The 16,273-nt window shown below is 38.9% G+C and overlaps 1 protein-coding gene across 1 annotated transcript in view; it reads right to left on the bottom strand.

The window, feature by feature from the left end:
- Positions 1-12,962: 12,962 nt before the first annotated feature.
- LOC145773169 (uncharacterized) overlaps positions 12,963-16,273 on the bottom strand; it is a 40,730-nt gene continuing 37,419 nt past the window's right edge. The window contains exons 18-21 of the mRNA XM_082584785.1: positions 16,161-16,248; positions 15,568-15,747; positions 15,039-15,176; positions 12,963-14,175 (exon numbers count right to left, since the gene is read on the bottom strand). Coding sequence (XP_082440911.1) covers positions 13,705-14,175; positions 15,039-15,176; positions 15,568-15,747; positions 16,161-16,248 — 877 coding nt within the window. The 3' untranslated portion in view covers positions 12,963-13,704. The remainder of the gene's footprint in view (positions 14,176-15,038; positions 15,177-15,567; positions 15,748-16,160; positions 16,249-16,273) is intronic.

Below are 16,273 nucleotides of genomic sequence, written 5' to 3'. Positions count from 1 at the left end.
TATTGGTCAGATGATTAATTTGATTATGTTTTAACAAGATGTTATGTTTGAGCCTTGATACAGAGCTTGACTTGTTGTAGCAGATACATATAACACTCAGTAACGTTAACAGATTTAACATTTTTTATTAAACACATAGAAAAATCAAGAAAAACTACTAAATCTAACGTTTTCGACACGACATAGTGTCATCAGGAATAATTATAGGCTACATTTAAAAGAAATATGTCCAATTCTGCAATAAAGTGCTGTATGGTGTGCAATACGCCTAAGCAAACATCACGCGCTTTATCCTAGACAAAGGGGGCCCGGAGTGAGAGGGGGGCCCGGAGTGAGAGGGGGGCCCCGAATGACTTTTCATACCCCTAGTGAAAATTTCTCTCAGAGGCCCTGATTATAAACCTGCCAGAACTTTGCGTTCTCAACATCAATTGCTCTTGTGCAACCCTTCATATAAGACACAATATGGAAATCGTACCTTCCCAGTTGTTGCTGCCAGTTGCTGGAACTGTTTGCCTATTTGCGTGAAAGAAGCAGAAAATTTAAATGAATTCAAAACTCGCTTGAAAACATTCTACTTCAATGAACATTATGACTGAAATTACTGTATTAATTATCACCATTGTCATGTACAGAGCCCAGGAGCATAGTTTGACTGTGGATGTGGCGCTATATAAATATTGTTATTATTATTATTATAAGATGCAACAAAATTTGTTAAGTTTTGGTATTACAGTAAGAAAGAAAAGACCCAAAGAAAATTCTCTTTCGCTCACATGACACGCAAAAATACACTTAAAAAAAAAAGCCTGTGAAACTTTGCACAGCAGAAAATAGTAGCGTTAGTGTAGAAATTTTCCGACTCCTGCCCAGAGCATTGTGACGCAATAAGCCACACGACTTCGTTCGGTGGAAGTTAATCAGTGTTGTGACGTATTGACCAGCTATACACGGCGCTTTGACTCTTCAAGCGCAAGTCGTTGGTCTGATGAAAGCCTTTCAGAGTGACTTTACTGAATTTTTAAAAAGCCTTATAAACCGTAGTTATAGTTCTGAAATGGCGAAGAATTGTCATCAAGATAAAGTGATTAAGCATGACGATCGACGGCTAAAACTGGTGTGTCAGCCGTGAGACTTAATTTGTCCGCCGAGATAGCTGCTCAGACCGGACACGTTTGTCCGCCGTCAAAAAAACGAATTTCGAGGCCTGTAGGCTACTTCGAATTATATGCTGGTCACTTTGAACTTTAGCTCTTAATACGCTTAGTATACTAAACTGAGCTGACAGCAAGCCGTACCTCGTTATTGACACTCCCAAGAAAAAACAAAGCAAAAGAAATCAAGAAAAACGTTTTTCAATCATTGTTACTACACTTCAACGGCACCATGCTGGCGTTTATCAGCTACCGTACTTCTGTTTCTTTTGTTATCTTAGGAGCAGCGCTCTTGTTGCAACAAGTAGATCTTTTAATTGAGATCGATCCGCAATGAAGGTCAAACTAACGCAAATCTGAACTTAGAAACATTTGATTTAGGATTTTTTTAAATAATTTGCGGGGGGGCAGCCACCCCGAGCTAAATTCACGAGGGGGCGCCGTCCCCCGCCCCCCTGGAGTCGGCGCCTATGGGTTAAAGGCATAAATCGCTTTATAGCATAGCATAATCTCAAACCATTCCCATGCATTGTAAAGAAAATTAAACAATGAATCGCATTAAAATTTATCGCATAAATTGGTTAATCCAGTAGGAATTCTTGATTGATTTGTAGACTTGTATCACTTAATCGCGTATTTCCTTTGACGTGTTAAGTTGCTCAAGATTATCCTTACCAATACACAAAAATTGTCACAAGATCTCCCACAATATGCAACGATTAAATACATGACGTTACACTGAAGACAGCAGCTGTAATTAAATTTACCGCAAGACTGAAGGTTCAACTCTCGAGGTGTGTGCGCTTGAACATTTGAACAATGCATTCTAAGAACTGCTCTCCATTCAGCGGCAACTAATGGATGGAATGATTTCCCGCAACAACACTTCAACAATAGGAAACATCACTCTGTTAATCTCTGTACCCGGCCCTGCATTAAAAGCCTCTACAAGTATGCGAATCTACCAGGAATAACCTATCAAGGCTTCGTCAGTCCGAGTATAAAGATTCAACTGACTAACGGGAACACAAACGCATTCATCACATAAATGGTTAAAATGTCTAGCACCCTGCTTTCAAGGTTTTGTGTAAGGAAAATGTTCGGTATTGATGTGTAGGATACCAGGATACAGTCAATCAATGGATACAGTTAATCGCATATATACATCGGTTAATTAAATAAAAAAAGCTTGGCAATTTGACTACGCGATTAACCGATTTCAACTATTAGTAGGCTACTTGGTTGCTTTTATACAATAAAATTAAAGCTTAGCAAAAGCATCTACCACATAACATTGACATACTACATTGATAATGATAGATTTTTTTCCCATCAATCAGACTCCTGAAGTGGGCGATTTGGAAATCAAGGGGTGAAAATTTTCATCCACAAACCAAGTATATTCACTGTTTAGTTGATCAGCTGGGTGACTTTCGACTTAAGCTATTGTAACAATGTAACATTAACTATCTCAAAGCTTTGTGAACATCATCAACCTCATTCATTGGGCTGCATTGCATAGCAATTTTTTTTTGTAAAGTCACCATCACAAGCTCAATGGAAAAATGATTAGGATACACCATACTTAAAACTTTCCTCCCTGTGCAAGTGCTCTTGCACTTGTTTACAGCACCTCCAAATTTGGTTCCCCAACTTGGTGCTGCAGCATACACACTTGCAAAATTGACATTGCCCTCAACACCACCATGAGAATAATCACTGGTTGCCTGCTTCCAACTCCCACTGACTTTCTGTCGGTACCGTACTATCAGGCATCGCCCCAGATAGACTTTGTAAGGAAAACCACATACGCAGTCTGGTCCTACAAGCTATGTCAAGGAATGACCACCTCCTCAACCAGATTGTCCTACACTCATACTCCCAAAAGCCCCAGTGCTTAAAATCTCGACACCCGTTTTCCCAACATGCTGCAGCTATCTGTAAATCCAACTTCCACATTTCCGTAATTTGGAACAGCGAATGGAGAGAAGGTGCGAGAACAACCCAATTCACAGTCCTTCCCAATACCAACACTCTACCTGGAGCAGAACTACCTCGGAAGGAATGGGTGAAGCTCAATCGCCTGTGGACTGGGGTGGGCCGTTTCAACAGCAACATGTTCCAATGGGATCTCGCCGATTCACCATCTTGTGCATGTGGTTCAGATTTTCAGACTGCACACCACATTTTCTACCATTGTCCTGTATATCGACCACAGGACAGATATGTTGACCTTGCAACGCTCAATGAACACACAATCTATTGGCTGCTGCACCTGGATGTAACAACGTGATCTGCGGCGGCCTCAAATGCAAGAAGGCCTTGGTATGTTTCCAAATAGGTTTATATCTGAAAACTAAGACAAACGTATACGGTACCATATACCGTACGGGTGGCGACGATGTCGTCCCCTGCCGATGTCGTACCCCCGATGTCGTACCCTCATACATCGGGACGCGCAATAATTTACGCCGGCAAAAAAAAGCTTCAGATGCGGCGCGCTGTTGGATTTCAGCTCGAGCGTCAATGCCCATGTCGTCTCCAGTGAGTGATCATGAATCACGCTGCCGAACAGACTTCAAAATGCGGCGGGCTGTTGCATTTCAGCTCGAGCGTCAATGCTCACGTTATTCTTTCAGTTTGGTACAACTTGTGGGAAACAAATTATTTTAATTTCAAAAATAAAAATTAATTTCTAGGCTAATTTTTTTTCAAATGTCCGCTAGCCAGGGTTAATTATTTTGTTGCTGACGAGTAAACAGTTTGTTTATTTATTATTATTTCTTTAAAATAACATAACCTACGAATACGGTAGCCCACTGCTACGAGTGGCGGATCTATGCAAAATGGCGCCCATGGCAAAGTTTAAATGTGCGCCCTTTTTAACAATTTAAGTTAAATATTGCATACAAGTCTTTTATGAACAAATCATGAAGAAAATAAATCAATGTATTATTGCCGTTTTATAATGTTCAAAGGCAGTCACGAGAGATTGTTTCGTCATGCAAATTTTGTTCTCTCTGCAGAGCTAATCAATTTGATAGAATGCTGCGCTATTGCGCCTTTCCAAGTTATTTCTAACATAAAAACTAGCCAACGCGGCTTATTACTTTTTCATCTGACGCTGTGTGTGTATAGTCTACTGTAGCCTACTATACCAAGTAAATTATTGGACAAAATCAATCGGACATAAGCTTGTCTGCTTGACTTTTCAGCTTCTGCTGCTTGCAAGTCTCGTCTCTTTCGCCCTTCAGCCCCACTTTCCTTTTTCTTTGTATTGGTTTGTTTCAGAGTCTAAAAGGGCAAGTAAAAGTTAAATTTAAAAAATCCTTGGTCGATAATTACAATATATAGCCTAGGCATACGCAAAATGTTTTCGTAGTTCTTTACGTAGGCCTAGCCAACTTAATTAAAAATTCATCTCAATAGAGCACTGTGTTGATGCAACCGGCGGTGACCGACCTGTAGATAGGGGTATTTTTGTCTGATAACTGTGGATAAAAATAAAACGACCCAAGTCCGGCAGATTTTTTCAAAAACTAATATTAATTAATTTAATTTGTCGCTGACATTTGTTGGCATGTCGGCGGGTTTTGTAACCGTTGGGTTATAGCCTATGCTAACTTGAGATTGAAGAAACTGATAGCGAATCAATCCCAACATTGGTGTGGAGGCTACTAGCTACTAAGAATTGCGTTCATTTTATCCGTTTGACAACTTGAGGAAGTTAGGTAAAAGTACGGTACCGTATATTTATAAAGCACAGCTTGTGAAGTTGTCAATGAACCTCAAAACTTCAGACTGCTTAGTGCTAGGCAGTGCCAGCACAGCACGTAAAAGAAATCATACCTAGCATAATTCTTGGTCTCAAAATTTCACATAATGATGCTTATAGGCTCAATAATACTTCAATGCTAACTTCTTCCTAGAACAGACTGAGTGCTCTGGTCAGGACAAATTGAAGTCATACAACAGATTGGATTTATAAATTCTTATAAAAATGAATAAGTAAGTACTGGAGCTACTTCTAAGCTTCAACTAATCGCTGCTTAGCGACTTTACTAAACTTCCAATTTTTAAATGGCAAAATCGTCATTTCCGTAGGGTGGCAAATGACTAGGTCGTCTCGTTGTCTCCCTGTCGGTATGGAAACTTGTGTAACTTTTGCACTGTGTATATTACTTGCATATTTCCAACATGTAGGCCTACTGTACTATGTTCCTGTTACTGACAAATAAACCATTGATTGATTGATTCCAATTGTTGCTGACTGAATGTAAAGTGAGCCAGGAGAGGCACAATGTTGCTTTTTCAACGTCCATTGTTTGACAATGGCTACAGTAAAGAGTGACCCTTTTTGATGTTTGTTGGGCGCAAATTAGATTTTGAAGAAAGTATAACTCACAAATTTTATTTTTTACCAACCGATTTTTGCGCCCAAGGCTCGAGCCATGCCTGCCATACCCTAGGTAAGCTACACCACTGCAGTGCTACGGCCTCTAGGGGAACGAAGTCGTAAAAATGTGGCTTGTAATTCTGTTCACTTCCGTTTAATTGTGTGTCTGAAAATACGTTATCAATGGAAAATTACCATCACAGAAATGAAGAAGAGCAAATTCTAAAATTAGTTTGCAGTCATTATGTGTTTATATCTTGACCTAGCCTATAGCATAAATTTCAAGCTAATACCTGTCCGCTTACAACAGTTAGCTTTGTTTTCTAAGTAGGCTAGTCCTAGGCCTATGTTGACTTGCGAACAAGGCGGACTATATAGAAAGCAGTATAGACTATATAGAAAACAAATGCGAACCATCGATGCAGTGCAGTAACGTGGCACCTTTTTTTAACATTATTGTTAAGCAGAAGCGCTATGTTCTTTGCTTGGATTCGCTATCATGCAATAGGCCAAATGCAAAAAAGTAATGCTTTGAATGATAATCAAGACATAAAATAGCCCAGTCAAGCCTAACAGTAAGAATATAGCTAAAACAGATCGAAATCTATAGAAAATAATTTCAAAATCGCAACCTAGTTAAGCTTTTATTTAACAACGTTTCTACTTTCAACAACGCGTTATCATTTCTCACTATGCGGCCCGTGGAGTTTTTCTCAGACCCTAATGTGGCCCTTCATGTTTGCAGTCTTGGACCACCCTGGTTTACACAATTGTTTTTTTTAGTCACACGTTAACTGAGGTTTAGCCTACTCTAGCCTAGCTTTTTTCTGTTTTTATGGTTTTAGCTTTCAAAGTAGCAGTTCAGATTTTCAAAGTAGGCTACTTATTAAAAAGTAACAGTTGAGCACATCTCTAATCTACATTACCAGATAACGTAGGACCACACTTGTTGCATGTCATAGTTAATGTTTTTGCTAGCTGTTTCTGTGTTTTTTGTCGTAGGTTAGATATGTTTACTTTCGCCATTTATTGCGTTTATTTATTGTCCGCCCTTTAGCTCAGTTATGCGCCGGCTCAAGATCACGCGGCGCAAGCTCGACGCTCGGGATGTGCGCTTGAGCAACGCATTTCAGGACTGCTCTCCATTCAGCGGGCCCTAGTGAATGGAATAATTTCTCGGCAACAACACATCAACAATTGGAAAACTTCACTCTGCCAATCTCGGTGACCGGCCCTGCGTCAAGAGCCACTGCAAGTAGGCTACGCGTAACTACGGTACCAGGAATAACCAATCAAGGCTTTGTCAGTCCGAGGATAAAGATTCAAAACCAACGAACCAATTTGCAGTGGGCTACGTTAGCGATGTGAAAATAAATGTTCATGAAAAGAAATTGAGTGTTGATTCAGTGGCGTAGCTTGGAAATGTGCCGCCCGGGGCGGATTCAGATTTTGCCACCCCTTCAAGAAAAAGTATGTGAAAATGAAATGCGTTTTTTTATCAGATTATAATCAAAATCAAAAATCGTAGTCTTAAAGTGCCACCCCCAGACGTGCCGCCCGGGGCGGTCTGTCCCCCCCCCTTAGCTACGCCACAGTGTTGATTGCAAGAACATGAAATCCATGTTCTTCGGACAAGAAAGCAATGCGAAATTCATGAGGAATCAGAACAGGGCAAGAAAGATTTTTTTGTTTTCAATTCAGTTTTATTTTTCTTTGTATACCGGTAAGTGATGATAAGTTGAACAATATTGTAACGAGTAAAACAGTAATGATAAATTTAACAATAGAGTACAGGAACAAAACCAACAAAAGAAAAAGGTAGCAAAAATTTCGTTTCGATTTGAATAAGTTCGTTTCGAAAAACCATAATTTATACCTACATTTAAATGGACAAAAAAAGTTGAACATCTGGCAACAGGGACGACATCGACGTGGGACGACATCGGCAGGGGACGACATCGGGGGGACGACATGTCCAGGGGACGACATCGGTGGCATTCTACCGTACCAACCAAAAGAATACTGCTGATCGATAGTCGGGTTGCTGTTGTAACTTGTAGGCCTATAACACAGTTGTCAAACCACTCATCAACTACACTTCAGGGAGCTGGTATACAAGTTCTCCCCACCCCCCTTGGCAACTCATGACAAAGAGGAATTGACCAAAACATGTGGATTGAAGTGTGTGAACAGTAAAGCAAAGGTAAAGCAGTTTCACCCTATATGTTTGGTTGAGTCCTGTCTTTGTCATGAGTTACCAAGGGGGGAGGGGGGGACTTGTATACCAGCTCCCACTTCAGTTACTATCAAGTCAGCAAATCAGTTGAATAAAAATAATTGGTCCTCAAAAGGCGACACACTGGTTTTGTTTACAAATTACATTCACTATGTTTTTACCTTGGTTCTGGTTGACAGAACAAGTAGTGTTGCCAGATAAACCATAAAAATGGTGGAAAACAATAATGTTACCAGATGACCAAATCTGAATAAAAATTAATTTTCTACAGTTTCAATTTTATCTGGGCGGTACCACGCGACAATGTTCGAACAGTCAAAATTTCGCGCGGTACGGTGGTATTACCGCGTCGTGACCGTACTCTTTTGTTAGTATATTTTTTTTTATTAGAAATTGTTTACACTTTTGTTTGTTTGTTTGTTTATCTTTATCCTGCATTGCGGGAAAGCGGACTTGAGCGCTATGCATCGGTGTACGCCTTCCGACGTACACCTGACCCACGCTGCAGCCGACGGCAATGTCTGTTTCCGGTTGTCTACTTTACTTATGACTTAAATTTGGTACTACCCATTACTCGAAATCGATCATTGGGTAGAAGCAATTATCGTAAAGTTTCTTGTCTAGAGAAACAACAGCAAGTGCGGGTGACTGGAGTCGAACATGCAGGCTTTCGACTGTGAGCCCAACGCGCTAACCACTCGCCATTGCTGCCGATTTTGGCTTTCATTGCGAGCAAAGGTGTACCCATGCAGTGATGGGCATTATCGGCGATAATTATCGGCGATGAATTTTTATCGTTTATCGTTATCGCTTAATTATTTTTTCAGTTACCGGTATCGTTTATCGTTATCGCCAAAGGCAATATTTGATTATCGCCGATAAATAATCGCCGATAAATTTTAAGTGGAAAAGTAGAAAGACCATGAAAAGTAATATTTTTACTAGCCACCTAGTTCATGAAATTAAAATTAAAACCAGTTCTTCTTCAGTGCCTGAAGTGTGTGTGCACAAGTCGTTGTCATGGGAGGGGCACGCCCCCTGCAGCGACGGCCCTGACAACACAATAATTTTTAGAGTTGCAAATTGCAATGCAATGAAATGCATGCAACAAGTCTCTTGTTGTTTTGCTGCAATCGGCAATCGCGAGTGAATTTAACAATTAAAATGTAAGCGCACAGGCGGTACAGATTCCTTTGAAACGAAGCGAAAGAATTTGGCAAGTGGTTTATGAAACTGTCGCAATACGAGGCCGCTTTTACATCGGAAACATGGTCTTTCGCGCCACCATCACTGAAACAAGTCATTGCAGAATATGATATTGCTTGAAGCATTTGACATGCTGACCGACATCACACTTTTTGCATCTTGTAGTAGTTTTTGCATGACAATAGGCGCATCGAGTTGCGTGGTAAAATTATGCTAAATAGCCGAGTGGTGAGAGCGCTGCAACGGCAATCGAAAGGGCAGGACACTGTCTTTTGCAGGACACTTAAAGGCATGCCTGAAAGTGGACATAAAGATTGGCTTCCTTGCCTTCCCGTCCACTTAATCTAAATCTTCAACCACCGGGCGTAAGCCTGGATACGACGACGATTTACCTATGCGACATAGCCAACGCTCAATCAAATATTTTTATTCCCACTAATAATACAGTGCCTATATTGTAATTCTTATCTCAACAACTCAGCGTTCTGCCATTGCTTTAATGATGGTGTTCACAAAGAAAACAGAAAAATTTATCTGAAATTATCAGTAAATTACGATAATTATGTTATTGTTCTTGAACAAACACGACTAATTTGACAAGCTTGATGGATTTCACAGTATGCACATTTTTACTACCAATAACGCTTAAGATTAGGCCTACTGATAAATTTTCCAGCATTTTGCGTTGTTTGGAATTTTTTCAATTATTGCTGACTTTGCTGTAAACAGCCCGTAGAAAGCAAAATACAAAGTTTGGAATTTTTTATGGTATTTTCATTTGATTTAATTATTTTGCCTCCTGCGCTGCACGTAAGCGGCAGTGTAACTCAATCGATAAAAGCATCCAACTGATATCTGAAGGTATAGTTCAGTGGTTCCCAACCAGGGTGCCGCGGCACCCTGGGGTGCCAATTGCAATGCTCAAGGGTGCCGCGAGATATTGCAATACTGCGGCCCATTCTTTATTTTAACTTTAACCCGTTAAGTGTGGAATTTATTTATTTATTTTAACTCTAATCCACGGCAAGCCTTTGTTTTCTCGCCCAGGAAAAACAGCGCGAAAGAGATTTTGACTCGTTGCTGTTTTTTCCATAAAAACGTTTGAAACGCATCATTATTGCCAGGTTTCATGATTTTATTTTGCTTTTCAAGGAGCACATAGTCAAATTGCAGTGATGGATTATCGGATTGTGTGACCCAGCACGATTATAAAATTGCACGATCGTTTGCGAACCATTATAAAATAGAAACTTTTGCATGAGGGATACCTGCGCATACAAACACGATACATAGCTAATCGAGAAAAGGCTAAGTTATAATTGATTTGTTCTTTATAGCCTACTATATATAGCCTATATATAGCCTATATATAATAGCCTACTACTTTATAGAATATATTTTGTGAATTGCTTTGCGATTACAATTGGGTCTCCAAATTAGTGGATTTTCCGTACAAACGAACATTAAAACTAAAAAACGAGAACGCCTGCTTGTAGTCGAGGAAGAAATGTGGGTGGCATTGTCGAATGTGCCTTGAGATAGGAACTTTGTGCAAGAAGTCAAGCCCAAGTTTCACACTAACTTTTGAATAAATACATTTATTTACGCGCGTTATACTGTACAACTCATTCTGTGTTATTTCATACAGTTATTTGAAACACAGAAATCTCATAAAATTAACCCAGTTTTGCCAGGGTGCCTCAAACTATTTATCTCTTTGATAGGGTGCCGCAAGGTCAAAAAGGTTGGGAACCACTGGTATACTTATAAGCACGGCGGTTACCTCAGTGGTTTGATTCTGGATCAAGAGGTTGAAGATTCGATACCTACTGCCGCTGTTGCGATTCTAGTCATGCATAACTTACAAAAAGTTTTGTCCCTTTACAGTATATTATGTTAGGTTTTCGTCATGTTGATGAAAACAGTTCGTGCTGCATGGGATGGGGCAGCGCTAATCAAGAAAAAAAAAATTATCGTTATCGGACATTATCGGCGATAATTTATCGTTTATCGTTATCGCTTAACTTTTTCTTGATTTGTCGTTATCGCTTTAGGCATTTTTCGTTTATCGTTATCGCTTAACTGAAAAATGAGTTATCGCGCCCAAACCTAGCTAAGAAATAATAGACCTGTGTTTGTGTTTACTTACATTTGTGTTGTTTTCTACAGTGATGAGAAAGTCTATTGAAGTGAACTACATTTCCATATTGGTGTAGTAAAAATATACACAATACTATAAGCTAGGTCTGCTTGACGATAGAGGGCCCAAAATTATTCTGGCCCAGTGCCCCACAAAGGGTTTAACACAGCACTGATGGTAGCCTATTTTAAACAAAAATTATCGCACTTTGAATGTAAAGATGATGAAAAAGAAGACCTACCCCACAGAGCCGTGTGAGCACCATTTCGCCCCCTTCTCCTCCCTCCGAAATCCACTAGTGGGTCTCTACACTTTTCAGTAAAGGTGCCTAAAATGTTTTTCAAACCATAGGTTGTCAATTTAGATCAAAAACATCAGATTGACTTCACAACATGTTGGAACTTCATCTTTGACTAAGTTACATACCAATGCAAAAATCGGCAGCAGTGGCTGAGTGGTTAGCGCGTTGGGCTCGCAATCGAGAGCCTGCATGTTCGACTCCAGCCACCCGCACTTGTTGTTGTTTCTCTGGGCAAGAAACTTTACGATAATTGCCTCCACCCAGTATCGATTTCGAGAAATGAGTATAGTACCAAATTTAAGTCATAAGTAGAGTAGACAACCGGAAACAGACATTGCCGTCGGCTGCAACGTGGGTCAGGTGTACGTTGAAAGGCGTACACCGATGCATAGCGCTCAAGTCCGCTTTCCCGCAATGCAGGATAAAGATATGAAAAAAAAAAAACAAACAAAAAGGCGATGGAGTTTAACTATAACTTAAAAGATTGAATATGTAGGCAGCCTACTGTATTGCAAAATTGAATCGCCCTTGTGATGACACCAGCAAGTGTTGATTGTAGGCCTATTTTTACAATCAAGAAATAAAAGTTTTCTGTTTTCTTGGTGGCTGTGCATTTTTAAGACAGTATTTTCAAACACTGATTTATCGATGCTTTACTTTTTGGATTTGTCATCTTTTTTGTTATTGCCAAATTTGTGTGTTTATTTTATTAAGTGTTATGTTCGCGTTAGTAATAAAAAAGAAAATTGAAAAAAGAAAAAATATATACCGTAGTTAATATTTATTTTAGAATGTTGAAAATACAGGTTATGAGTTGAATAGGTTTGATTATTTAATTAAAGTTATGTAAATTATATAAGGTGACTTTGCAAACTAAAATATTTATTTGAAGTTGATGAAAAAATCGTCGAAATTACGTAAAAAGTGCATTGACTTTGTCAATCATGAATAATTAAAAAATGTTTATCAACACTGATTTTTATTAATATTATTTTTAAAATATAAGTTAGATTAAGTTTAGTTGAAAAAGTCATTTTATTTCACTAAAGTTATGAAAATTATACAATATATGCTTGCTTCATCAACCAAAATTATACATTATTAAAGTAACATAGAATTTGTATAAACAGTAGGTCATGTTGCCAAGCATCATTAAATTAAAATCTTATATAAAATTTTAGTATCGCTGGCGTTATGTAGGCTACGTCATACTCCAAACTATAACGATCTATATGAACAGGCCTTACCAACATTGGAATTAGAGACCGATACAATTTCGATCTTAAAATTTACTTTATCCTTTTGAAATAATAGTTTGAGAATCTAAATTGTCAAAATGTGATCACTGAATCACTGCAAAAAATTACAAATTTTTCCCAATTACCAATCTTGCCAGACGCGTTTTGGATTTTCAGCACAAGTACCAAGAGTTAGTCCATTATTATTTGTATGGTAACAATTGCACAAAAGTAGCTCAAAATCACACAAATTATACCAATATTTATAAACAACTACTCTAACTATCAACTTATACTAGCGATTTTGGCTACTAACAGATGGTCCTCCAATCAAATTTGCAGCTGTACGATGGCATGACCATTGGCCAGTGCATAAGTTCGCCATGCTCCAAACTACCAAACCTTTAAGTGTACAATTGTAACCGGTTATTTATTCAAAAGATAACAGTTTAAAAGGCACGAACTACATGTAAACAAAATAATGTAATAAAAACCATTCGTGCACAACAATAGTTTACAATAATTTTCATCAGTTTGTACCACATGACTCTGATCATTTAACTTGGTCAGGAAAGTACAATAACAAACTAATTCACACCAAACCCACTGGAAGATCAATAATACATCTATAAAAGGTGAGTCCCATACTTGATTCAAGCATCGGGGGATGAGAAGATAAGGCTCTCATTACAGCCTACTAAGCCTTCGGCACTAACGAGATTAGGGTGGCCAGTGCTTTCTCTCGGCCGCCTTTCCTTCAGCAAGGTATTACATTACAATATATTACATCTATAAAATAGCATTTTTAAGCAATCCTAGAAAACGCTCATTCGCTTCATGGCTTCAAGTATCGCACTTTGCTTCGAATCACTATGCACTTTCACGCACAGTAAATGTATTCTTGTAACTCTCGTAAATGTATCCCTATTTCAACTATCACCTGCAGATGTACAATGCCAGCAGCTAGATCGTGAAAACATGGCTGAATGAATCAAAACAATAAAGAATACAAGTTTTACTTTAGTAAGCTACATCAAGAGAGCTTGGGAAGTTGTCTTATTTTCTTCAAATTTAAAATGTTTCCACCCTTATCATCGAAAGAGCCACAACTGCATTCACTAACATTGCAAAAAGATCCATCAGCACACAATGGAGAATTTCTGTCTTTATTGAAAGCTTGCATCACTTGTGAATCTAGAACTCTTTCAAAACAATCTTTGCCTCTTTTGCTGACCGGAAAACGTTTCTCGGAGGGCCTTCGCGGATCTGTTGGAGATGAAGACATCCTCCTGCTTTTCTCGAAGTTGTTGGCTGTTCGTAGCAACCTATCCACAGACCCTGATCTTGGAGCCATTTTTGGTTTTGCAATAGCTTTATGATCTTTGTTTGAAGGAAGAGGCATCAATTTGACATCGGAATCGTCATCAAACCTTGCTTGATTTGAATTTTGTTCATTTGAAGCTAAGGGATGGTCACCGGTATTTGTCAGGCTTGCTCTTGCATTCTGCAAATTAAAAGACCATTAACTTTTTCGCAACTTGCTTTGTTTAATTCAACCTTCTAAAACAGGGGTGCCCAAAGTTTTGTGGCCAAGGGCCGCAATTAGCTATTCACGAGTCTTGGCGGGCCGCATTACATGTTTCACTTATTTTTGTTTTTAAAATTCGGCGTATACGCTTTTAGATTGTATATTGAAGGCAACCTAATCACGAAACGTTTTTGGTTATAGCAACATTCAAACTATTTAAAATAACGTAGTTATCACATCTTGAGCGAGTGATAAGAACCATTGTTTTTTGGTAATGTTTGAAACAAAACTGACTTTGTTTGAAACAAAACTGCCTTAACAATGCAAATGGCGTAACCTACCAGCTCACCAGTACGTGCAACTCCAATTACCCAACAAATGATATGTGGTTTTACGTAACAGAATCATTAAAAACCAAAAGTTAAGCACGTAAGCTTGTCTGCGTTATTTTAACTTGTTGGTCCTGCAGTATTAAAAAAAACATTTATACTTTATAGACGATTGGGCTGCAAGTTTTGAAATTCATATCGCTTCAATTACAAAAATTATAAAAAAAACTGGACATCTGTCCTCAACTACTAAGTTTTTTTTCATCGTAAGCGATATAGCTTACGTAAATTATGAGCTCAGACAGAGCCCAGCAGATTTTATTCGGCGGGCCGCACTTTGGGCACCCCTGCACTAAAACGTACGTGAAATAAAATACACAAAACCATACAGACTCTATATTACAGAGTGAGACAAATTGAAATCTGTAATCAATCTATCATAAAATAGGTAATTAATTATTGTGCGATTAAGCATCAAGTTAAAAGTAGTAAAATAAAATAACCCAATACCGTGGCGGAAGACTGTTGATTATTTTCCTCTCGATCATTCTTCAACTGTTTCAACTTCCGATTTGCCTTGTTGAGTGATTCAAGAATTCTTGGTGATAGAATTTGTTCGATAGTTTCACCAACCCCGCTGTCTGCCACCTGACATGCAATGAAACTGTGTTAACCATGACCATACCAGAAGAAATTAACGACAGACTTGCATCCAATGAAGCTTTCTCCATCATTTCAAGGTAGAAAACTAAAAATGAGTAAAGAAGCTCTTTCGGTTCCTTCTGCTATATGCGATATACGTTTAATGTAGTTCCCCACGAACTTCGATCCTGGATCGGTGTTAGTAACGTTTTCCAATGTTAGCAATAACTGGGTATCTATCTGGGGTCGCGCAGTTCAAAGCTAAGCATTTAAGCAACCCAATAACTTAACGACTATGCCAAGTCCCACACAGCAGTACAAAACTGAGCGTTTAGAAAACCATGCTTCAATCTTTGATAGAAACTGATGCCAAAAACACAGTGGATCGACAACGTACTTTAGCATGAAGCTGGTTTTGAACGTAGTTTTGCACGTTGTACGGCTGATTGTTTTCTTTGTAATCAAACTTGTCTTTCTCTTGTGGATGGTGATCCTCGATCGAGGGAGCGAATTGCTCGTTTTTCTCCAAGTCATTGAGGAAGGGATGAAGCATGTCGATGGTCTCTCCTAGATTGTTCTGAAATAACAACAACAAAAAAAACTCTTTCAATCACACTTTGACACAATCAAATAACAGCAAGTCAAGGTCGACTTGACCTCAAACCTGGATGATGAAGATAATTTGTAATTGTGTTATTTAAATAAGTTCTGTAAATAAACTGAGCAGCGCTTAGCGAGCTCTCTCAAAAGATATCACGGTTTTGGTGCAAACCCAGGACGATAGAGTCATGTAAGCAGGCTAATATTGATCACATGATGAGATGGTTTCAAACAAGTTAGTTGACACGCAGGAATGGCAATCTGCAGAAACGGCACAATTTTTTCAATTGTTTATTCACATCCTAAATTCCTTGACAAAGTATATAAAAACACGTTTCAAGCATAAACACGAGAAACTCGTAGACGGGAAGGAGAGCATGTCGCAGTTACCTGGAGCTGCGACCAACGTGCACTCGTCTTTGACTTTTCCCTGCGGCCAGGCTCAGATGCACACGAACGGTGGGACTTCCCCGATCTTCTGCAAGATTATGTTGAAAGTGACA

Source organism: Aplidium turbinatum, chromosome 1 (genome assembly GCF_918807975.1).
Source record: "Aplidium turbinatum chromosome 1, kaAplTurb1.1, whole genome shotgun sequence".
In the NCBI taxonomy this organism is placed as follows: Eukaryota; Metazoa; Chordata; class Ascidiacea; order Aplousobranchia; family Polyclinidae; genus Aplidium; species Aplidium turbinatum.
The sequence above is the reverse complement of the archived record's forward strand: the minus strand, read 5'-3'. Positions and strand labels throughout refer to the sequence as shown.